Here is a 24,929-nt window from a genome sequence, read left to right as displayed (position 1 = left end):
TATTATATTTTGTACTCAAATGGCAATGGATAAATTAAATGAGTAATTTCGGCATAGTGCGGTCACGTACAGTAAATATTGATTTTAATACACTTATTTCCATAAATTAAGAACTGAACTGTATACTATATTAACAAACTGTACTTTAAGCTAATATTTAATTTAAAAAAAAAGGAAATGCCCGAAATGAATAAAAAAAAGGAAATAATTAATAAAAAGAAAAATGTAAGTCATGAAAAGGTAAATAAAATAAACTAACAAAATTTGCAAATCAACGAAGAGGTACGAGATATATAGGTAATGAATATTGAAAACTAAACAGTTTTGGAATATTACTTAATAAATTTATCAACAGTTTTTTATTTCAAGCATTTGTTGTTTGGCAAAAACGGACTCACGCTTGACGAGTTTGTACAAGCGTGTGAGCGTAACATAATAAGCTTAAGTTCATTTTCCCGCCATTTTCTGTTTTCTCTGGCGAGTGGCTGATTTTAAAACCAAGTCTGAATACTTTATTTTTCTATATATAGTTTATTTTTCTTATTAAACACTTGGATTGTTTATAGTATTTTTTATCTTTTATAGCGAAAATGGAGGAAATAAAAAAAAATGCTAGTAGGGAAAGAATAATTGAGAAAGCAGAGAAGCTTGGAGAAACAGTTTCAAGGCAGGCAACAAAAATTATAAAATTAAAGGCAGGTATATTTTTAAATACAAAAATAAATAAAAAAATAACATTTAAAACTAAACATCACGAAAAAGTTGTTAGCAGCGCGTATAAGATATGATAATATATACAATTCTCGAACGTTTTATGCCGTTATGGTTAAAGGGTTTGGTGAAGCGAGTACGAGCCTGAACCCCGTTACTTTGAAATTTTTATATGTATTAAAGAGATATTTTTCTCTCCTTATTATGGGATAAAACTTAAAAAAGAGATAAGTGTGATGAAAAAAAACTTCGCTTATGGTGCATTATTGAATGCCATCATTTTGTTTATGTATCTTCTACGTACAGACACCAATCCGTTACGATTGTATTATAAATAAGATAAATATAATATTTCTTATAGGTAGCACAAGACACGGCATATTGGGATTTAAAAGAAAAATTGCAGCAAGTCGGAGGTAGCCATGAGAGGCTACAACAGAACATGGTGGAATTGCAGATGCAGCATGAAACGATATCTGGGCAATATCAGGACGAATTACGTCGTCGTCCAGAAATTTTAAACAAGTTAGTATATTTTTAAAGAATGTTGTTATATATAATTGGTAATTTAACCGTATTATAACTTAGGTATATTACAATGTTACAACAGATCACGAGGGAGTTATAAAATTCCAAATTATTATATTGGTAATAATGACGTCGTACATTAGTAGCAATCTAATTTGGCGTTTATTAAATGAAATGTTTTCATTTTCTCTTACTTTCTCTGCTCTGTTAACGAGACAAAGGGCGGCGTTGAGTTCCTCCATTCGACACACAATGTCTCCAGAATTCGGCGGAAAGTGCGGAATAAAAGTGTCTTTATGGGTATAGACTTGTGAGCGAGTTAGTTTGTTTCAATAGAGTCAAGCTAAAAAAAATATTAAAAAAATATTAAATACGTCACGCGATTCACGTAGTTGAGTAGTTACAATTTATTTATGTTGGCAATTTAAAAACAAGTAGATATTTCTGTGGGAGGTTTTAACAAATTTCCGCTGCCCAAAGAAAAAATAGTTTAACTATAATTCGCCAAAAGAGAATGCTATTTTTTTACAAATTATTATACGTTTTCTAAAATAGTGTGAAATAGTTAAAAAAATATATAGTTGTAACAATATTTCCTCCTCGTGTATAGAGTAAGCAGTAATCGCGAGTTATGCGACGTGCTCGAGGCCTACGGCAACACGCTGAAGGAGACTCTGCTCAGGTGTAAGGCGGACCACGGCGCGCTGAGTGCCGCGTTCCAGAAGTCGGGCCAGGAGGTGCAGGAACTGACACAGAGGCAGCTGAAGAAAGATGATCAGACACAGCTTTTGATTGATACTTTGCAGGATAAAGGTATGTGTGGTGGTAAGGTAGCTCTCAGATCTCAATTGAGTTTGTGGACATCTAAAATCAGTCCAATCAGTCAAATTGAGATCTGACTAGATCTCAATTAAGTTTGTGGATATCTAAAGTCGTTCTTAACAAATGGCGTTTTATTTTACAACGATAATTTTATTAATTATTTTGTTTGAAAATATCACTTTTTCATTTTTGGCAAAAATGATAAATTTGAGACTAAACATACGAATCAACGTATACATATCAACGAAATACAGGGCGCCACATGATAAGGAAACCCGACTCCGTAGGTAGAACGGGACAAGGAAGAGAATTAAATATATAAACTAAAAAAACACAAACTAACACACTAATACTGTTATACAGTGAGGGTGACTGAAGAGCACAGCGCGCAGCTGCTGCAGCTGTTATCGTCCACGCGCCAGCAAGCGGAAGCGGAGGTCCGCGAGCTGAAGCATAAGCTGGAGACGGTGCTCGGCGACAAGGAACACCTTACCAGCAATGTCATGGAGCTGAAACAGAAACTCGATTTATGCAGTTTTGATATTCAAAAGGTTCTCCTTTTTTTACTTTAATTAGGATTATTACTCTAGTTGTATGTTGTTTTTACTTCTTACATATTATTCTTTTTTGAACGGTCATTCAACACGAAGGAAATATATACAATAGTACGAAAAAAATATAAAAATAGGCAAAATAAAAGTTTGAACGTAGCGTGAGTCGAAACTCTTTTAATTCTATTATGTGATATCGCCAATGATTATGAAGCAATACAAACATTTCGACTAGCTTTAATAAGATAATGTTTTTAAGCAGTAGCTATACTTACAATAAATGCATTGTTTTTTTTTAATATTTTTCTAAGCATTTTATGTATCATAGATGCAAGAAACTATTGCAAATCTACAAAAGGAAAAGAAAGAGCTCTTCCAGGAGTACAATGTACGAAGCGCGGACGCGAATAATACACTTATGAAACAAGCGAATGAGTACGTTTATTAGTTTATGTTATAACACTATTAAATTAAGTCATCGTGGTGCAGTAGGACAACGCTAGAGCGACAATATTGGGTTTCTTAATTGGGATGATAAACTATTTACACTTTTTCGCTCTGGTAAGAAGACAAAGCGGCATTGATACTGACTATTATTAGTATTACCATAAATACTATTTATAAAGCATTGTTACGGAAATAATATAAAAAGAAATAAAAAAATATACAGTTACAGCACCCAACAATTTTTTATGAATACTAGTAGGCTTTTTCATTATTAATTTATTTATTTCATTATTAATTAATTTCGTTATTTAGGTTAAAAAAGGCTACAGAAACAAATGACTCGTTGAAAGTAGCTATAAACAATCAAGAACGAACGATGTGCGAACGGAATAACATCTATCAAGAGAAGTTAGCCAAGCTGGAGGAAGAGAAGGCGATATCTACTGCTGTTATACAAGATTTAAAAGATAATCTGCAGGTACTGCTACAGTCGATGAATCGTGGTCGTCTTGAAGTTCGGCTTACTAAAATTTCCATTCCATTGTTATTTGTTCATATACAGCTAGCATCAGGGCGGCCACGACTCGTTGACCATATTGTAGTTCTTTGTTATTATTTTTACTTCTGTACAATGCAAATTAGGGAAAGTGCATCTTCTTGAAAGAAATCCTAAATAATAAAAGCCTTAAATGCGGGCAAAATTTAGTATTAAAGCCGCTAGTTCTGGTGGCTAAGCCGAATTACAGAGAAAGCTCCTGGACTTCTAATTTTTTGTACGGAACCCTCGGTGGGCGAACCCGACTCGCGGTTGTTTGTATAGGAATCATAATCCTGTGCAGCAAGTGCCCCTTAAAAATCGATTACTACTAAAATATTTTTATATTTTTAATATAAACATTCCCTCGAATCGGATTCAAATACACACTTACTGGTAATATTTCGGAATATGCCCTTTTATACTACGACGATGGGAACATTTAAATATCTAATTTAAAAAAATATTACTCATGGTTTACTTGGTATTTCTTTAGGAAAGTGCCAATATGAATGATTTACAAAAGAACGAAATCGGACGATTAATTAAAGAGAAAGAACATCTGTCAAAAGAAATAAGCCAACAAGAAGTGGTGAGTCCATATAAGACTGAGTAAATAATAAAGTAAATATAATTAACGAAAATAAAGTTGGTTCTCCGAACTAATAAATATTTTAAAATTTTCAGCTTTTACTGTCGTATAAAGAAGACATTAATAAATTGAATGAACAAATATCGACAATTGAAGAAGAAAAACGCGAAATAATCACAAATTTAAACAAAACCACTGAACAATTAAGTGAGAAATTTAAAAATATAGAAGAACTCACCGCTAATACAGATAATTTACAAAAAAAACTGACGGCCATTGAAAATGAACACAAAGTAAATCGGTGAGTATTTTTAAGTTGCTTATGTTAATGAAGAAGAAATATTTTCCGACATATTTTGTTAATTAAATTAATATTAAATAAAATCAATAGTAAGCGAAAGTGTAAAAAAATATACAAGTTTCAAAATATAACCATTTTTCTAAATCAAAAAAAATCGAATTACGCCTTATTTGGCTTTTTACTAAATTATTTAAATTACGTTTCATGCCATGTAAAAAGTATTCAAATTAATAAGTACATATATTAAAAATATACAACAAATGAACGTAGCTCGAGTTGAACCCGCGCCTCTCTCCTTCGGTAGTCAGTTAAAAAAAAAACGTAAGTTGGAATTACGTTACGTTTAAAATTATATACTAGTAGTAGTAGTAGTTGTCGTGTAGTTTTTGTCTTTAATATGGAATAATAGTTTTAATAAAAATGTTATAAATAAAAATATTCAACTTAAAATGGACATTGTGCTGATGAATCATCAGTGGCGTAGCTAGGGGGATGCGAGCAGTGCGGTCGCACCGGGCATCAAAAGGAAAGGGGCATCAAAGTCGTCGATTGTTTTTTTAAAGGTAGCTAATGTCACATTTTAGTGTCTGACACTTGATCTACGTGAGAGTAGAAGACACTTTGTTTTTTTTTTAGACCTTAGACCATTTTAAAGGGCATCAAGTCCCTTAAGCCGCACCGGGCAGCAAATACCCTAGCTACGCCACTATGAATCATTAAGTAAATGAATTAATAATGCACTATGACACTGGTACTCCGTACTATGATAACGTTTGTTCTGAACAAACCTTCTAGTTAATACAAATTCTGCTACGTTCGTTTTTTGTACTAAATTATATATCAACAAAGTATTTAGTAAAAATATTACCTAAATAAATTTAGCGAGTCGTCAGAAGAGCAAATTAAAGATTTGATGAAAGTAATCGAGGCTCGAAATAAAGAATTGGACTCCAAAGCAGGAACTATCACCCACCTTATGTCTGAACTGAAGATCGGTACGGATGTCAGGTAATTTGCTTTTGAAATCTTTAAAGCATATCTGTCATCTATATATATAAAATCGAAAGGTCACTCACTCATCACGAAATCTCAGAAACTACATGTGCTAGGAATCTGAACTTTTGCATAGGAGTTACTTATAGGACGTAGGTGCTCGCTAAGACGGGAATTTGTAATATTTGACTTCTAAGGGGTTGTTTTGGGGGTTGAAAGTTTGTATGAAACTTCGTTACTAATGACATTTGTCTTTGTCATTCGTTACTAAATGCTAGGAGTCTCAAATTTTGCATAGACGTCACTAGGACGTAGCCATGGAGACAGAAATTAATAATAACATAGTTCACGCGGGTGAAACCGCGAGCGGGCCGCTAGTATATCATATATATGACTTCAAAATTATAAAATCTTTGTAAAATTATTTTTCACTTTTTAGTTCGTTGTTAGAAGTTGATTTTTCTTTTTGTTAAAAATTAATTTCTAATTGAGGTCAGTCGTGGCGCAGGAGCACAAAGTGTGCTGCAAAATCGAATGGTTGCGAGTTCGATTTCTCTTGAATTGAGTGGAAACTCGAGGAAAGGAAACATTTATTTGTGTTTATATTTTCATTTTTTCGCTCTGATGTCGAGGCAAAACGCGGTGTTGAGTTCCGCCACAGTGTATTAGCACGAGGTTCCCTCTGCCTCCCCTGCTGTGCATGAAATTGAGTTTTAATTATTTTAACTGACTCATCGAATTCAAATTTGTGCTTAGGTCTAAACTAGAAACAGCATTGCAGAAGGTTCAGAAGGAGATAGAAATAGAGAGAGATCATGTAAATAAAAACACAATTAAATTCGAAAATGAAATTCAAGTAAGTTATTATGTTAATTTTATCTTATAACTAACAACTCCAACGTGGTTAAACTTATAAACATAAAATAAATAAATCAGCTTCACGCTGTTCCCCCGCACACAGCAGGCAGAAGGAACCTAATGTTAAGACACTCCGTTTCCCGCTCTGCCGAATTCTCGAGGCATTACATGTCGAGTGGCAGAGCTCAACGCCGCGCTTTGCCTCGACACCAGAGCGAAGACATGGAAATATAAACGTAAATAAGTATTCTACTTGCTCGAGTGGGGATCGAACCTACAACCGTCGCGTTACAGTCACACCCTTGTGCCGCTGCACCACGACGGCCTCAAACTTATTGTTATATTTTATCCAAATTATACATTAATTGTAGCTTATACATTCTTATTATTCTAATGTATAAGATATATAAGAGGAAAATATCCATCTGTCCTTACTCACATAGGAATCATTTACTGAAAACATATGTAATAGTAACAAATATTTTAGTGTTATTTGATTGTTTTAGTGTAAAGAAGAGGAGTTATCTAAGCAGATGACAATTATTTTGGATATGAAGAACGAAAAGGTATATACTGTCCAGCTTCAGCTGGAGAGTGGATCAGATTTTCGTTGATGCACATTCGTTGTGCAATAGTACAGCCTAAATTAATGGTTGTGGGCTCGATTCCTGCTTGGGGAAATGATTGTATTTAAATGGATTTCCTTTCCCTCCTCTGTTTTACAAAGCGTCAGTGTGTCTTAACACTAGGTTCTATACACTGCGTGCTTCACGCTTTGAATTAAAAAAAAATCGTGTGGCACTCCGTTCTCCCTGACTACCCCGCTAGGGATACAGCGTGAAGCTATACTAAAGCTAAAGCTAAGCTAAGCTATACTTGATAACAAAATAAAAAATCCAAAATCTAGGACCGTCTCCAAAAGAAGATCCAAGATATGCAGAATAAAATAGACAATATACAAATTGAACTAACAAGACCTCCTAAGCGCGCGCTCGCGCCGATGTTGCAGGCGGATCTGGATGACAATGCCGTCACACCCCCACATGAGGTATTTTTCATATTTAGATTTATTATTTTTTACTGAAAGCAAAACCCAATACAGCAATTTCCGACCACATTTAAATATAAATATAGTATCGAACAAACAACTGTCGTATGTGTATGTGTCGCCATGTTTCTTATTGTGAAAGATGGTGGTTTGTTTATATTTCTAGTTCAAGAAGCTGTTATACGCGCGAAAGGTGAAAAATAAAAAAATATAATATCATTATAATACAATGTTTCTGTAAGCACCACTTTAAATGAAACCACAGTTAATAATAATAATAATAATCTCTTTATTTCACACCATAATACATACAGTTGTAACTACTCTATAAAAAATGTGTGTTTTTTCCCAATATTGTAAGAGGGTCGGTGTCTGTACTTGGAAGATATTTTAAAAAAATGTTATTGGGAACCTTTATTAACGTAATAGAACCCAAAACAATATTTTTTAAAATTTTTATCTGTTTGTCTATCTATGGGTTTGTTATCGCTAATCTCAGAATCGACACTTAATATATTTTTATAACTATAGGTCAACAAAAGGAAATTAGTTCGTAGACATTTCGTTTCTCTCGCATCGCCAAATTTTAGAGATATTGCATTTTGAGCGCAGAACTCAACGCTGCGGAAATGGAAATAATTCATTCCCTCCATTGATCACACAACTGTTGCGTTTACAGCCAGACGCTGAACCGCTACACCATGACGGCCCCTCTTTTTAATAAATAATATTAAATTATACTTTTTCATGCAGAGATTCATACCATGTTCGCCTATTATACAAAAAAACGTGGAGCAGCGACAAGCAGCGTCAGCAGCGCCGCGCAATGACTCCAAGATCGAAGATGTGTTGTTTAATTTATTCAGTGACAGCAGTGCGGATAAAACACTTGATGTAAGGATGTTGGTGTTTTTTTTACTTTATACCTCATTGGTAGTCCTATACTGAATACGTGGTGGTTATTAGTTCAATTTTATTTTAAAAACTTTGTATTTTCCTCGGTCAGATCGGATATGGCACATTGTATGCTATGTTACTAAATTAAGTGTCTTGACACTAATTTCTCTCTACTTAGAGTATGGACGACGAGTAGTGGTCGTTCTGAAGTTAGCTGTAGATGATTGCGTATATTTGATTTTAAAAGTTTTTCTTATACCTTTTTCCTTGTTATAAGATGATAATTTCATGTATATTGATTCATTTTGTTAATATCTTTGTATCATAAGGTAAAAAATATTCTTCTATCGGGGAATGAATACTGTACCCATTACTGTATACATTAGTGACAACCAAAGCGCGACGTTCACTCAATACGCCGCGTCTCGAATGTCGGTGCATAGGGAACGTGACCATTTATGGGTCGGCATCTTATTTAAGTTTCAGTATCGTTGTTAAGATCGATCTCAAAGTTATCTAATACGTCCCCAGGCGACAGAGGTGAACCGTCGCTTCGTGGCGATTTCGCGCGGCGAGCCCGTCTCGCCGCTGCCGCTGCGCATGCTCAAGCGCCGCGGCGCCGGGCCCCTGCGCGCCAACAAACGCACGCGAAATGATGTAAGCATGTCTTATATTTTATTATTGCAAACGCGATATAGGTGGGTTCCATTTCCAATAGGGGAAAATTTTGTTTGATTTTCTCGCTCTGGTGACAAAAACACTATATTTTCTGAGTCTACCCTAGGATATATGTACGGATATCAGAGTGAAATAATCGTTCCGTTTATGACACCATAGTATGGCACCCGGGGCATAATACTGATACCAGTGGCGTAATGAGGGCCCCTTTCCCCCCCATTCACTACTCCACTGGTATCAGTATTATGTGACATAATATTTGAAAATATTTTTGAATGATTAATAGTTTTGGAATAATACTTACTTAACAATTAAAACATAACGTGTGTAAATAACACTTAAATTATCTGTTCTTAAGTACTTTTAGTGTAAGCGTTTTCCATAGTTTCTAGGTTTTGTTGCAGGATGCCATGTCACAGCCTCAAATAAAAAATATTATCAATAAAGGACCCAGATTCTTCAAGAACAAACATTCTGAAAACAAAACACAGAATAATAAATAACTTTAAAATTTTTGATTCACTCGCTAAAAACTTTGCTTATTTATTATAATTTTTTACTTTAATTACGTTGATTTTCGTAAAGTTTCAAGTGCTTTCTTATGTTCCTTTTTGTTTGAAGAGATGTTTTCTTTCTTATTATAAATTGACTTCATAGAAAATAAAAAATAAAAAGCTAATTTGAAAAATGTTTCATTTGTTATTTTTTTGATCAGTTAAATGAAAAAAACAAAAATTTATATTTGCTAGCGGCCCACTCGTAGTTTCGCCCGCATAATAGATACCTATAATTCCATTCCATTATTATACTGCATTTGCCACATATTTTTTTACAATTTTGAGAAAGTGCAAGCACACAGTGCTTGATAATTATTATTGTGTTTATTTATTTTCCATTTCAATTCCAATATATTTAACACCTTTTCTTTTTCGGGGAATGATTGCCCAAGGGGGGCCATCATGCCCCGGGCGCCGCTCATAAAGGGGCGCGAAATAATCCGCAAAACTATTAAAACATACAGTGCCAGTTTTAGCACTACCGGCGCCCTGGGCGAAGTTTTTTCGGCGCCCACTAATTCAATAATATACAAAAAAGGTACAACGAAATAACCATCTATTTAAAAACCCTCCTCGGTTAGAAAATTCGGCAGCAGGTAACAGGTCAAACAGTTCTCCAGAAGACTCCCCGTAATCCGTAATCATCACTTTGTTTTTTTTTTAGCTCTTAGACCATTTTAAAGGGGCATCAAAGTCGACGATCACTTTGTTTTTTTCTTTTTAGACCTTAGACCATTTTAAAGGGCATCAAGTCCCCTAAGCCGCACCGGGCAGCAATTACCCTAGCTACGCCACTGCAGCGAGGAGACATCTTTGCGCAAAGCGCCCTAAACGGGCGTCTACGGCGCCCTTTTTATCCGGCGCCCCTGGGCGGTTGCCCAGCCTCGCCCTACCCTAACGCCGCTACTGAAAACATACATATGAAATTATATTGTGTTCGCCTAGGGGGCGCTGTAAAAGTATTTTGCCTCGGGCGCGAGATAGGCTCGCTACGCCACTGTGTGTGGAGAAGGCTAAAGATTTTTTATCTTTGATTGATTGATTGATTTCTCGAAATATGGCGTTTCGAGCGTGCCAGATGAGCACAATTCATTTCGCTTTTTTATCTTTATTCCAACATTTTATTTTGACATTACGTGACAAATGCTGACAGCTGTCATTGTAATATACATCTATAGGTAAAGTATGGATCTACTAATGTTCCTTGCAGGTACGTTGGAAACGCCTTAAATTAAGAACTAACTGAACTATGTTCCTTGCTACTTATTACAATTAGATTGTTTGACTTAACAAAATGTCAGTGACATCAAAATTCAAACAGATTATATATAATATTGTTAACGTACTCGTGTAAAAGTGGGTAGATTTAGGTGAAATAGACTATAAAAGCAGTTATTATGTCAAACGCGGGCAGTTGCTTGTAGGCGATGGTCCTGATTGGAAGGTATCTAGTGTAGAGTATTATTATTGAGTGATACATGTCACTTATTGCAGCTACGTGGAACCTGTGTCCGAGTACCTACGTTGGAAACATTTAGACGATATGTGTTTTTATAGTGTTTTTTTTTAAAAACGCTAACTGCTTCCGATTTCGAACAATAAAATATAAATTTATATTTTTTATACTGTATAAAAATATTAAATTCAAATTAATCATTCGTTTCACAACTGTAACGGAATTTATGAAATATTTTTAGTAAAAACATCTTTGCTCAGTTCGGTATAATACCCATATTATAATTATAAAATCATGAACTATTTAATTATTTTTTTTTTAATAAAGACACAAAAATATTTGTAAATTGGTTCGTGTTGATTCATCCATTCCTCTAGGGATAGATATTAATTACATATGATGACATTAATTACTCTTTTATCTCGATCTGCAAATGCATTCCTTTGAAGTTCGCGCCATTCTTGTTCATTCATGTTTCCGGAACATGTAATATATCACTTATTTAAATTAAAACCAATTTGTATTGTTGATATTATGATTATAAATGTCTGTCTTTATTTTACTCAGAAACAAGCAAATAAACCATTTTTATATTAATTGATGTCAATAATAATTATTACACGGTACAGAGGTAAACAATTTTGACTAACTACGTAAATATTTTTTGCTTTTATCTATGTACATACATACATTTTTTTTTTCGTCAAGAATTTAACATTTACAGTGTTATAAATAACAGGACAGAAATAAAAGTGTCATCATTGGATCAATTTGATAAGTCTTATTGCAATTAAAATTGTAATAAAATCCTTCATGCGGATCAAGATTACAAAGTGAACATAAGAGTCTTCCTACAGCCTACAGTTACAGTACAGTCATACATATTATATTTAAGCTTGATAGGCTTGTCGTCTATTATTGTTATGCTACGTTTATATTATTTTAACATAGGAACGAATTTTATTTATATTTTTTGTCAAACGTAACTGTCGCATAAGAGGTCGTCGTAGCGCATTGTCACAGCGATAACGTTAACGCGAAGCGAAGAGGATTTAACTTTTAATCTCCGGTGGTGCCTTGAAATTTAAGCGCTAAATGGGTAGCAATCCTAGGTTTCCACTACATTCTTGGTATATTTGAAATAATGTCCTGGAAGAGGATATAAATTTTCCAACTGTATTTAAATTATAAATTTATTTTCTAACGAAGGTTTCTTTATCTTTTTGTTACCATTCGATTATCCCTTTGTGGCCTTTGTGTGGAATAGTGGATTATGAACTGTTAGTGGGAAACTGTAATAGCTATTACTCTGCCTAAATGTAATGATGACATATGTAGTTAGAAAGGAAACATATATAAAATTTAAATATACAAGGAATTGTTATTAAGTTTTATTATCTGAAGTTCAATAATATACCTAATAGTCCTAGTTCCCAGAGCCTCCAGTCCTATCTAGTATATCTATGTCTGGGAAGATGATAAAGCCATCGGTATTGATTTGGGTGGTTATGAGGGGGTCTGTAAGTAATATATTTAAAATTAAAGCTTGATAGCTTGATAGTTAACATCATTTGCCTCGTCATAGGACGTCTGACAGGAGTGAAGGCCCACGTAAAGGGTCTGGTAATAATAAATATACACGTTTTATATTATTCTTAAAAACATATTTAAAAACGAGCGTTTCTACTTTCACGTAGCTGGAAGTGTACCTTAAGTTGGCGCTATCTCTGAAAGGAATACATATTAGACTATTAATCTTGAAAATTTCAACTTTGCTAAAATGACGTAGGTCTGGGGGCCCTGGGACCTCAGTCTCTAACTCTTTTGTCAATAAATAAATGTACTTCTAAATAGTGCACCATATTGCTACATCTCCAGTGGACAGGCGGTCATAAAAAAGGCCGTCAGACGAAATTAATTGATATATATCATTGTGCGTCAACAAATCTCGGAACGTTGATTAGCCAGTTATTGAGCATACCAACACACGACTCGGTACATAATGGTGATGCCATAAGATAAAATGTTTTTTTAAAAAATAAATATACATAAGTTTATATCACTTTCTCTATAAATCTCTAGGTTTTATTTAACAATGAATATTTTTGGGTAAGTTGTATTTAAAATTTTAATTTAAAATATACATTTTTATTGTGATTTTCAAAAATTAATTATAATTTACGCTTATTATATATGTTGTTACACAACACTATGCTGTTATTTTAAACTGTACTTTAAATTAATTGTAAATAGTGTTATTTTTTATTATTTTAATATTTTTTCGTTATATAATTTTATATAATTTTGCACTATTATCTTTGACATGATGAGGCCAGTCGTGGTGCAGGAGCACAAATGTGAGACTCATTGTGGGTTCGATCTCCACTCGAGGAAATGAAATATTTATTTAAATTTATATTCTCATGTCTTCGCTCTGGTGTTCATACAAAAGCGCGGCGTTTAGTTCTGCCACTTAATATTGCAGTGCCTCCAGAATTCAACGGAAAATGGGGACCGGAGCATCTTAACACTATGTTCCCTATACCTCCCGTGCTGTGGGCGGGATGCAGCGTGTAGATGATTTAATTTAATTTTTTACATTAAAGTGAGACTTTAACTTATTTTAGTACTACTATAAATATAAACAAAATGGAAAACATAAAAAAAATGTAACTCGTACATGGAAGGTATTTGAAAAAATTGATTATTAAGGGTTTACAAAGTAATAGGACTTATTGAAATTTTTACAAATATGCTTTTGTTTGAATCGGTTCCTAAAAAAATATATGATGTGGAAGAAGTCGCGAGCACAGCTACAGACTTAATAAATTCTAACATTTAATGTTACTTAAAATAAAAGCTAATTGAAGTTACTCAGTGGAGCAGTTAGTGGCTTTTTAAATTTGTCAAATGACATTACTAAATTGTAATTAATTGTTTCTAAAACGACAGAGGTCGTAAAATTTTAATTACTGTAGGCCAAAAAATCACGATGACTTCAGATTTTATAATTCCACAGATTAAGTAGAAGTAGAATAGTAGCTTTTTTTTTATAAAATTGTTATTGCATCTAAATTTTTGCTGCGCAAATGTGGTTGAATATTAAAATATTATTAATAAAATATTTAATATTTACCCACATACCTACCTAATAAATTTCCATTAATAATTTACTTGTTAAAACCCGATTTAATATTTACCTCCATTAAATATTTTATTAATACCATATTTCTATAATTTGGACCCGATTGTCTTTTTAAAATATTGTTACCAAGATCATAATATTCTATTAGAGTATTTAGTATAAAGTAGAGTATTTAGTATGGTGTAGCATAGCAACAAATACACATGCACAACATAGCTGTGTGAAGGCAAAATGTTAGAATGGAAGATTAAAAAATAATTTAAAAAAAATTGCGAATCAGCCTAATGTAAAATAACTTGAAGGTCACAAGAAATAGGACATGCAATGGTATCCTGGATGTCAATTGATCATTGACCTATGTACTGCTATCGAGATTTGATGTCCCACAGAATTGGCCCGCGAGGTCTCATTGATTCGCATTGATTGCCACCATTGCCTAGTATAGGCGGATCTGTCAATTGTTTTTTTTAATTATCTTTTATTGACGTCGAATTGGGGCTTTTGGGGCGGATGTGTGCTATTCAATTGTTTTTGTTTTTGTGGTTTTTTAGGTTTTTTTTCGTATTAGTTTACCTGTTAGAAATGTTAATTTATTTTGTTTGGTACAGTTGAAATCTGGGGACCTTTCGCATGGGTTTAAAATGTTTATAACAAAATTTATCACAAATAAATCTCATATTGGTCAATATTTCTTCTTGGTTGGTTGGTTTGCTTGGTTATTTTATGACATGTTGTGGGTTCAATTCCCACTCGAGGAAAGGAAATATTTAATACTTTTATTTCCTCGCTCTGGTAGCGAGGCTAAGCTCGGCGTCGGCCTTCGCCACTCAACATGCAATTCCTCTAGATTCGGCGGAAAGTGGAGTACGGAAGCCTCTTAATCGAAACTGATTGTTTTAATACGGATAATAGGATACAAAGTGAAGCTAAAAAAAATAACTTGATGGAATATTTAAATGATCATGCAAAGAATGTAACCCAGTTGTTATGAGGTCAGTGGGCCCTCACAGTTCAATTAGTATATCGTCTGTGAGAAAATGTCTCTATTAGTCATTATAGCTAGATGTAGGCTAATTTTTTAACGCACTGACGTTTACGAACGTTTCATTTTATTAGAATTTTTATTAAACAATATGAGACAATAACATTATGAGTTGTTGATTAGTTAAACATTAGTTGATTAGTTAAATAATAGCTTCAAATATTCTATGACGATTTACCAGAATATCTTTAAAACCTTTTTACCTTTTTAATGGTATATTTTTTTTATAGGGTATTTTACGTAGTGTCCGTTGTAACACTGGCTATTTCTGCCAATGGAGATCCGATAGGTATGAGCAAATTAAATTATAATACTTGTATTTACTAACAATTTCACATATAAATACTCAATTTCAAAAACGACAAAAAAGTGTTAGTAGAGGGCAGTCAGGAGTACCTCAACAATCTACATATATAATTGAACTAGTAATTTCGTGTAAAAAAATTTTTGAATATGGTCATTACTTAAAAAAAATAATCTAATAAAAATGAGTATTTTTTTCACATTTTGAGGAAATTGCCACATTTCGCTCTCAAACGATTCCTAACATTTAAGATGTAATGTTAGATCAAGGTTGCGTTAGGAGGAGGAGGTCCGACTTGAGTAGGAAACGAATCTGCCTTAGCAGTCACTTATATCTAGATTCATTGGACACTAGTTTATTTTTAAAATTTTATAACATTTTAAATTACTTATATGATGAATATTTTCAGAAAACACAACAACATTGTCTCCATTGTTGGCATCTCCATGTTCTGTCCTTGGTATAGGAGATGTCGATTTTCAAATGGTAGATCTAATAGCGATATATAGGCTAGATAGACCAGACACCACAGGTGTGACGTTAGTCCAGGGTTCACAAGACTTGCAGAAGGCGTACAGGATTGGAGATGGCTCCAATTTGACTTTACCTTTAAGGTAATAACTATTAAAAATATTTATATTACCTATTACAATACCAAAAAAAACTCATTATTTTTTACCGTAACACGATGAAAGCGTTTGGAACAGATTTGCTTGGAAACAATTTGGATCAAAGCAGCTGGTAATCCTGTCACGTTCAAATTTTAGTATTTCTGTCAGCAGCATAGGCATACCAGGGTAGGCAGAGGGAACCTAGTGATAAAACACTCAGTTCCCCACGAGCCCATCCTTTTGTTGATTCTCCGAATTTTAATATATGTAATTTTTTATTTTAGGAGAATATTCCCCAACGGATTACCAGATCAGTTCAGTATAATCAGCACGTTCAATGCAAACAATCAACGCCGGCCGTGGAGTTTGATCCGCGTTCGGTCGCAAACACTTCTGTTCTCGTTGACTTTGCTACCCAATGTTAAGAGGCTGGCTGTATTTGTGCAAGGGTCGCGGGTACTATTCTCATCTCCCGAGGTGAGCATGTTTTTATGTACATATTATGTGATTATTTATTGTTCTTCAAAAAAAATATATTGTTTCTATTTTGGTTTCACGCATTTCTTACGGCAGCAGGGTAAAAGAGAAAGCGTGATCATAAGATGTTTTTTTTGTTCACTTTTTATCTAAACAATATGATGGTAAAACTATTATATTTTTTAAACTTAATACTCCATCAAAGAAGATCGAATCCTCAAGTATATAGTTGACTCTTTTAAACTGAACTATAATGGTAAATTCAGATGACTGGAATGTATGTACCAACCAAAGCAAAAGTAATACACCTTAGTTTTTAGCTTTAAGCTATAACCCTAGCGGGGAGAACCCAACCTAGCCAGAGAGAGCAGAGTGCCAAACACTACGGTCTCTGCATACCTCTTTCGCCTCGTCCACTTTCATCAACCTTCATATATGCCGTCCCCATGGAGGCAGTGCTTTTTACTTGACCTACCTTTAGTATCATCGAGAGTGTGTTTTCGATGTCTCCCTCTTCCCTCTTCCCTCTTACCGCTTATTCTTTTTATTATTCTATAATATTATTAAATTTTAACTGTTTTAACATTCCAGCTGTTCAGGCCGGGCTGGCATAAGATTCACGTAGCAATTACTAATGATACTGTCCACGCAGCGGTGGATTGCGTCGAGGTAAGGATATGGTCCAAGTTATCAGGTTTATCGTACTTATTTTAAAGGCGCTAATAATATAAAATATAAAATTATGTAAGTTTCACTTGATTATTTTCTAAAGGAATAAGCAATAAAGTCCATTTAATTTATCATTCTTTGAATAAGTTTTTCTTTAAATACTGTTATTCAGTTTTCCTTAAATATAATTATAGTACATACTAATTTTAAAATGTACATTTTGTCTTGTCGAAATTTCGGGAGATTTTTTGTATAAAGTTTATGTTATGCTACTCAGGAACACAAAAGAGATTGCTCCTATGATGAGAGTGGAAGATGTTTAATTAAAAAAAAAAAAAATGTGTTAAAATAAGATAAAAAATTTAATTTAAAATTAAAAAAATTTAAAATTTAAAATTTTAATATAGGTGTACATCGATAGGTAACTTTGTTATACCATATAAAGAATGTAATATTGTTTTTCTTACAGCTACAACCGGAAAATATAAGCCCACATGATTTCAGTAACGCTACCTCGATTACTATAGTTACCAACGACGATGGCACACCTGCACCGGTAAGGTTTATGCAGAATTTACAGTATGTTTTGACTCGAGGAAATTAAATTTTAAATATTTCTTTGCTCTGGTAGCGAGTGCTTCCACTTAATACGCAATGCTTCCAGAATTCGGCGGAAAATAGGGAACGGAGTGTCTTAACACTAGATTACCTCTACCTACTCTGCTTGTGCGGGATACAGGGTGAAAGTGATAAAAAATATTTATAATTTTATGTGTAATTATTACAATTTTCAGATAGACCTGCAATGGTTGTCTTTGAGCTGCACTCGATACAACTTAACAGAAGATAACTGCGAGGAAATAGCCAATGTGAGTACACGCCTCGTCGATACATCTATAAAAATAGATCTGTTTAAATTTTCGATTATTTTTTAATTTGAAATCTAAATAATTGTAATTTAGCTTTCAAAATAAAAAAAAAACTATTTCATTTGATTTTAACACGTTCTCCCCTATTTATTGGGCATTTAGAATTATTGCGGTTTCAATAGTGAAACTCTGGTATTTACATACATCGTCCGTAAATAATAACAGAAAACAAAAAAAAAATGAATTAGCTTTGCGTTTTTCCCCATAGCAAGGAACATAGAGTGGCGGAATTTGACGCCACGTTTTGTCTACCAGAACGGGGAAAATAATATAAACATAGTAATTACCTAATCGGGTCGAACCCAGCTGGCATGGCATTTAAAGACAGGCTCCTATTGTACGCGTAAAATTCATAGGTAGTGGGTTCGAGTGGAAATCGAATCGGAATCGTGAAAATTCGGCGGAAATTGGAGAACAGAGTACTCCAGTAACTAGGTCCCCTCTGCCTATCTTGTATGTCAGATTCAGAGTGAAGTTAAGAAACATTTATATTTCAGGATGTACCAGAACTATTAATTGCAACTTCTCCTCCGGTATGTATATATTTTTTTATTTAACGAAACGCTAATTTAAGTTAAGTCAAAAATATTCTATTTATTATTAATATTCTATTAGAATTTAACCACAGTATTGGCATGAATGCTAAAAATTAGATATTTGTCTTGCATTTATTCCTAATTTTATTGTAAATGAAATGGTTTAATTTTTTTTCTCAATATATATTAATTGAGCTTTCTATATATACTGTATTTATATTTTATTATATTTGTGTGTTTATGTTTACTTTTGTAGTTGTTGCCTGGAAGTCAAGTTGTGGAACCAGTATGTAATCAAACATGTCCGCCGGTGAGTTTCACATTGTACACTTATTATACGTCATTTTATATAATTTAATTTTCTATGGATTTTAATCTTTTGCTATAAACAAGCTACTTATTACCTTTTCATATCTAAAATATTGTACTAAGTCTATACTTCTAGTTCTATAACTTAGTGTAGAATTACATTTTAAAAATGTTAAAATAAGTTATTTTTCATTCAAATAGAAAAAAATGGTTATGCCGTACAACATAAATCACTAAGGAACGTATTATGAGGCCTTATCTCAATATTTCAGGGTCCCGAGGGCAAAGCGGGGGAGAAAGGCGAACCGGGACCGAGAGGGTATACTGGATTACCAGTGAGTTAACATTTGTAAATGAATAAAATATATTAGGTTAAAGTAATTCTTACATAAAAAATATTGAAGTAAGGATTCGATAATAATTTGCTCTTGTTTTGTTATATTATTATTTATAAGTACGTATTTCTCAGCATTTTCTTATGTAGGAGAAAAAAACGAAAAAGTGGCAAAACTAAAAAAGTATTCAAAAGATAAAATATTATAAGATAAAATATATAATTGTATTTATTTAATAATTTATTTTCTATATTACTTATATTTCTAAAGGGAATACGTGGTAATAGCGGACCTCCTGGTTTGGATGGCCCTGTGGGCCCAAAAGGAGAAAAGGGGGAAAGAGGACTACCTGGTAACGCGAGTAATGTAAGTATTTTGTACAATAAATACGTAGAAAAACACACACATATATATATATATATATATATATTGGGACTGGGACTACGTCGTATTTATTGGGATAAATTCGTTTTTATTCAAGGTGACTTTAGTATCGGGTGCTCCGGGGGCGCCAGGAAGGCGTGGGGAAAAAGGGGAGAAAGGTGATCAGGGGTTCAAAGGTATAATATATTTCAAATATTGTCGGCTTATTGATATTTTATTTACTTTTATTAATTAGTAATTTAAAATGTTTTAAAAGTAAATTATGATGTGAATATTTATTTTTTAGGAGCTCCTGGAGAAACTGGTTTAGTTGGGCTAGCAGGACTTCCTGGTGTAGATGGAAAAGACGTAAGAGCTTTTGTTTTAGGACTTACTTACTAGGAGGAAAAGAAATGCTATATCCCGCATAAAATAGAGTAGACAGAGGGACCTAGTGCTAAGACACTCCGCTCCCTACTTTCTGCTGAATTATCGGAGCATTGCTTTATAGTTTCAGAACTCAACGTCGCATTTTGTTTTGTGATTAGAACAAAGAATTGAAAATATTGAATAATTCAATCCCCCCTAGTGGGCATCGAACCCACAACCTATACCTGTATTTTATACACACATGATATACTAAGCTAAACTATCTTTATTGATATAAAATTTTTAAAATGTTAAGATTATTGTGAATGTTGAAATTGATATTTATCTGTATTTTTAAAAGGGAAAACCTGGGCCGCCAGGGCCTGCGGGGCCTCGTGGAGAACCCGGTCCTACTGGTCCCCCAGGACCAGCTTCAAATGTAAATTTTCCTTTAACTCAAGGTAATTGCCATTATTAATATTGTTGTAATAATTTATGTTTTTCACATTTCTAATATACTCGTACACAATTTTGTTTTTATCTGAAAGCAACAAAATTTAATCCATTTATAACATTTATAAATTAAATGAGTTAGTAAGAAACTGGTATATTGAGATCTTAAAACATGTAGGTGCCAAAGGTGATAAAGGTAGTCCAGGTTTATCGGGGAGAGATGGAGAACCCGGACAGAGAGGACCTCCTGGTAATACCGGCCTTGCTGTAAGTATTTCTTAAATTAAATATTTATTACACCACCTTTCGCCAATCGTCGTTCATTGCAATACAATGAATATAGACTTGACTGAACTTAACGCCGCGTTTTATCAAATATGTAAAAACCCTAACCCAAATCCTGGTCATGAGTAGACACATTAGACTACCCTAAATGTTACCTTTCAAAATTATCTATAATATTTATTTAACTACTTACATTTATTCTTTTTATTTTAAGGGGATTCCCGGTCTTCAAGGTCCTCCAGGTCTACCAGGTATAACAGGAGAGAGAGGACTACCAGGCGTACAAGGAACACCAGGTGAAAGAGGCCCAGAAGGACCTCAAGTAATAATTAAATTTATTTAATGCCGAATAAATTTTAAATTTTCTTGACATAATTAATTTCTTCTATTTGCAAAAAAATATATATATTGTAATAAAATATTTTAGAAGTTGTTGTTATTAATAAATACAGTTAAATATATTTTTCATAATTTGTATTTTTTTATATATATAGATTGAAACTTTATTTGCTTAATCTATATCTATTATGCTTTTTTATGATTATAACAAAATTCCTTCCTTTCCTTTCCTTAGGTAATAACAATCATAAAATTTCTTGTAGGGTCCTGAGGGTCAAAGGGGATTTGCAGGGCCGCCCGGCCCCCCCGGTACATCAACTAGTGCATCTAGTATTAGTGTACCAGGTCCAGCAGGCCCACCAGGTGAGAGAGGACAAGTGAGTAAACTAATTAAAAAACAAAATTATTTAAAAATCTGGTATAAACTTCTATATTATTTATTAAAATATTCAATGAGGCTATCGTTTCACCTTGGCACAGCGTATGGCTGTAAAAGCGATTATTTTTCTCTAGCATTATTTAATATTTTCATTTCGAAACTTTGGTAACAGGATAAAGCGCGACATTGAGTCCCGCCATTCAACGTGATATGTCTCCAAAATATCAGTGGAAAATAAAGAACAGAGTGTTTCCTCTGCCTACCCTGGTCTTTGTAGGAAAGAGCGTGAAGCTAAAACAAGATATTGTGTTAATAACTTAGAATATAACTTTATAATCTATTACGGTGAAACCGTCAGTTTTTATATATAATTTACACATATATTTCACAGAAAGGAGAAGCGGGAATATCGGGTTTTCCCGGTAAAGATGGTTTGGATGGGTTACCGGGGCCCCCAGGACAGAGGGGACCACCTGGGATATCGGCACCTAGTAGTTTTATAACCCAGGTAATATTATTTAAATTTACTGTATACGATATAATATTTGAATTTAATAGACGTAAATCCTTAAATATTTAATATTCAATTGCATTTCATTATTTCAGTCGCCATCTTTAACTGAAAATGACGTAAGAAATATTTGTGAAGACTTAATACGAGGTAAGATTTTAAAATATTCAATCTATATTTAGTAAAATTTTCAATTACCAATTTACGTGTTTACGTATTTTTTGTAGGCTTTGAACTCTAAATGTTTAAATTTGTAGTGTTGAACCAATACCTTTTAAATTACGTATTTGCATTTATACTTCAAATTCATTTAAGTAAAGGTCAAATTCATTTTTTCATAAGTTTGTAGTGGAAATATGCCAATTAGATGTGTTGTTTAGTTTTTGAAATGATATTGTTTTAATATATCTAAAATCTTTCTATTATAATATTTCATCGTAATTTCTTTGTCATTCATGTAAAACTATGTATAGGTACGACTGGTTCATGATATATATTTAGAAAATATACCATAACGTCCAAATTCCTAATGAAAAATACTAATATACTTTATATTTTAGTGAAAGAAATTGCATTAAAATTAAACCAATGATATTGGTGAAGGTCAAGAAAGTAAAAATAAAGCTAGAAGGTTCTTAAGAAAACACAAGTATATTTTACACTCGTAAGTGATTTAGGAAGATCCAATATAAAACTCGGCTCAAGTTAGATTTTATTTTAGCACTAAACTTTGTGAAAAGGAAACTTTTTAATAGAATCTCTTGTGATCCATTCGTTTCTTTTGTAACAAGTGCTCCGTAATTGAATGTCTGAGATTATAGTAGTTCTGAAGGCGAAACCAACTGATATAAAGCTATTCATATAAATAAAGCGTTGTAAATGTTGTGAGAAATAAGATTTCTTTCACATTGTATTGTACCTACAATAAAACGCTTTCACATAGATACAATATTAATAATTGTAGTGTTAAGTTACAGTTTAGTAACTATACGTGCAATTAAAAGTTAAAAGGGAGTATTATCATTACAACTTGTTTCATAATAAGGAAGAAAAACGTGAATAATTAAAAAAATATATCAACACTAATAAAATGTATATTACAGAACGATTCCAAGAGTTAGCTGCTAATTTAATAATACCTACTGTGGAACCAATCATTAAAAGGGGAGCTCCAGGCAGGCCTGGACCACCGGGCACTCCGGGTTAGTATTTATTCTAGACTTGAAATTGGTTTTTACATTTATAGAAAATAATAAATATTACTAGTTAACTTAACATTATATTTTAAATTTATTAATTAATACTTTGTTGTTTTACTTTGTTCAAATACCAATAGTGTCATAAATATAAAATTCTTTGAAATACGAGACGACAATATTAATAGTCTCAGAGATATAAAAAAATCTACAATTTCAGGCACACCAGGTGAACCAGGTGCAATGGGTTTAAGGGGTTATCCAGGGGAGACTGGAGAACCAGGAAGGCCGGGAAGTGAAGGGCTAAGAGGAGATAAGGGGGATAAGGGAGAGAGGGGCCCAGATGGTATAGGTATACCAGGACCAGAAGGTCCAGGAGGAAGACCAGGTCTGATATAGTTTTTCAAAACTTTAAACTATAGTAGAAAAAAAGGAAAAATAACCTGACTGAAATGCGATTCTCGTGGCATATTTTTTAAAAATGTTAATAAAATCTGTTGTGGTTGTAAATATAATTAATAATTAATATTTTGTACTTGTAAGTAAACATATGTTTGCGTACTTGCAGGACCAACGGGCCCACCAGGACCTGAAGGAAGGACTGGAGATCGAGGAGATCCTGGACGAGAAGGTAAACAAATAATTGTACTACAGCTTAAGCAATAAATAAATATGATACTAAGTAATAAGAACAAAAATAGTTGCTTCCAAATTATCTGCATATTAAAACAATTGTTTTAAATACAATAAAATCACTGTTCAACAATAACATAGAATGAAAATTACAACTAAGTAAGCAAATTTATTGTTTACATTCAAAGTATGTATCAAAATACCATTTTTTTGAGTTTGAAAAATAACTCATTTTTTATATTTTTTTCATTGTTTGTTAATTGTATTTCAAAAGCATGTTTTTTTTACTAGGTCCAATAGGTCCACGAGGTGTTCAAGGTCCTCGCGGTACATGCGAGTGCCCGACTGTCGCCTATTATGCTTACTCACCGATGGGCAACAATAAAGGCCCTTAATGTGTTCATTATTTAAGTAAGGTTATAATTCGAAATTTTGATTTCTCAATAAATATTTACGTATATACAATCAATGATATATTTAAATTTTTCTAGAAGTAAATATTATTTTACATATGTATGTCGTTCAAAAAAATTGCAGATTTTATTTTACACAACCTAAAATTGTAAATTGTAAAAGATCTACTCACTTTAACTTTTAAATATATAGGTAATTTAGTTGATTTTGATATATTATATAGGTATAACATTACCAATTTCCCCTTTCAGTTATATATATGTACCTACCATAAATCGTTCTTTTAAAAATTATTATTTTTAAGTTTAATTAAACTTAATTTACTAATTACAGTTTAATTTACTCCAGTAAAAAGATTTAATAAACTTAGTATTTTTCTCAAAATGATTGTACTTAAAAAAATAAAATAAATATAAAACAACACGTTTTCTTTTATTTTTTATTCCTTTTTAAAAATATCAGTTTTAGTACCGTAAAATATAGGGTTACGTAAAAAGGTAGTTAATATATATGTATGTAGTTTTTTTGGTATGTTCATTTGATAATTCAATAGTAACTAACAATATTTTGAATTCCGCTACAAATAATAATATACGGCTACCGCAATCATCAATTACGACTCGCTCTAAATTGACTTTGTAATATAATCTGGATTC

The 24,929-nt window shown here is 32.9% G+C and overlaps 1 protein-coding gene across 3 annotated transcripts; it reads left to right on the top strand.

Moving 5' to 3' along the window:
- The first annotated feature begins 414 nt into the window (after nucleotides 1–414).
- On the top strand, nucleotides 415–24,694 carry LOC146533485 (uncharacterized). 3 transcript variants are annotated; one of them, XM_085194343.1, is made up of 23 exons: nucleotides 8,916–8,940; nucleotides 15,392–15,450; nucleotides 15,875–16,079; nucleotides 16,361–16,553; nucleotides 17,145–17,222; nucleotides 17,692–17,778; nucleotides 18,017–18,091; nucleotides 18,649–18,684; nucleotides 18,944–18,997; nucleotides 19,269–19,331; nucleotides 19,602–19,697; nucleotides 19,813–19,891; nucleotides 20,002–20,063; nucleotides 20,425–20,524; nucleotides 20,695–20,783; nucleotides 21,016–21,123; nucleotides 21,404–21,517; nucleotides 21,911–22,027; nucleotides 22,126–22,180; nucleotides 23,134–23,232; nucleotides 23,447–23,614; nucleotides 23,795–23,857; nucleotides 24,151–24,694. In XM_085194343.1, the coding sequence occupies exons 1-23, from the start codon at nucleotides 8,936–8,938 to the stop codon at nucleotides 24,252–24,254; spliced, it is 2,109 nt and encodes a 702-aa protein (XP_085050469.1). In that variant the 5' UTR covers nucleotides 8,916–8,935; the 3' UTR covers nucleotides 24,255–24,694. The 3 variants fall into 3 exon arrangements, with proteins under 3 accessions (XP_085050470.1, XP_085050469.1, XP_085050468.1); XM_085194342.1 differs by lacking the exon at nucleotides 8,916–8,940 and adding an exon at nucleotides 12,930–13,083; XM_085194344.1 differs by lacking the exons at nucleotides 15,392–15,450; nucleotides 15,875–16,079; nucleotides 16,361–16,553; ... (17 more) ...; nucleotides 23,795–23,857; nucleotides 24,151–24,694 and adding exons at nucleotides 415–501; nucleotides 586–699; nucleotides 1,077–1,236; ... (10 more) ...; nucleotides 8,140–8,280; nucleotides 9,366–9,632 and having other exon boundaries at nucleotides 8,815–8,940.
- The last annotated feature ends 235 nt before the right edge of the window (nucleotides 24,695–24,929 follow it).

The sequence above is a fragment of the Heliconius melpomene genome, chromosome 12, assembly GCF_056956725.1.
Source record: "Heliconius melpomene rosina isolate 202511_hmr_F chromosome 12, ASM5695672v1, whole genome shotgun sequence".
Classification (NCBI taxonomy): domain Eukaryota; kingdom Metazoa; phylum Arthropoda; class Insecta; order Lepidoptera; family Nymphalidae; genus Heliconius; species Heliconius melpomene.
The sequence above is the reverse complement of the archived record's forward strand: the minus strand, read 5'-3'. Positions and strand labels throughout refer to the sequence as shown.

Excerpts from the sequence above, each read along its gene's own strand:
- LOC146533485 (XM_085194342.1), top strand. Across the intron at positions 18,998-19,268 it reads GTAATCAAACATGTCCGCCG|GGTCCCGAGGGCAAAGCGGG; the intron begins GTGAGTTTCACA and ends TCAATATTTCAG. Across the intron at positions 23,233-23,446 it reads TGGACCACCGGGCACTCCGG|GCACACCAGGTGAACCAGGT; the intron begins GTTAGTATTTAT and ends CTACAATTTCAG.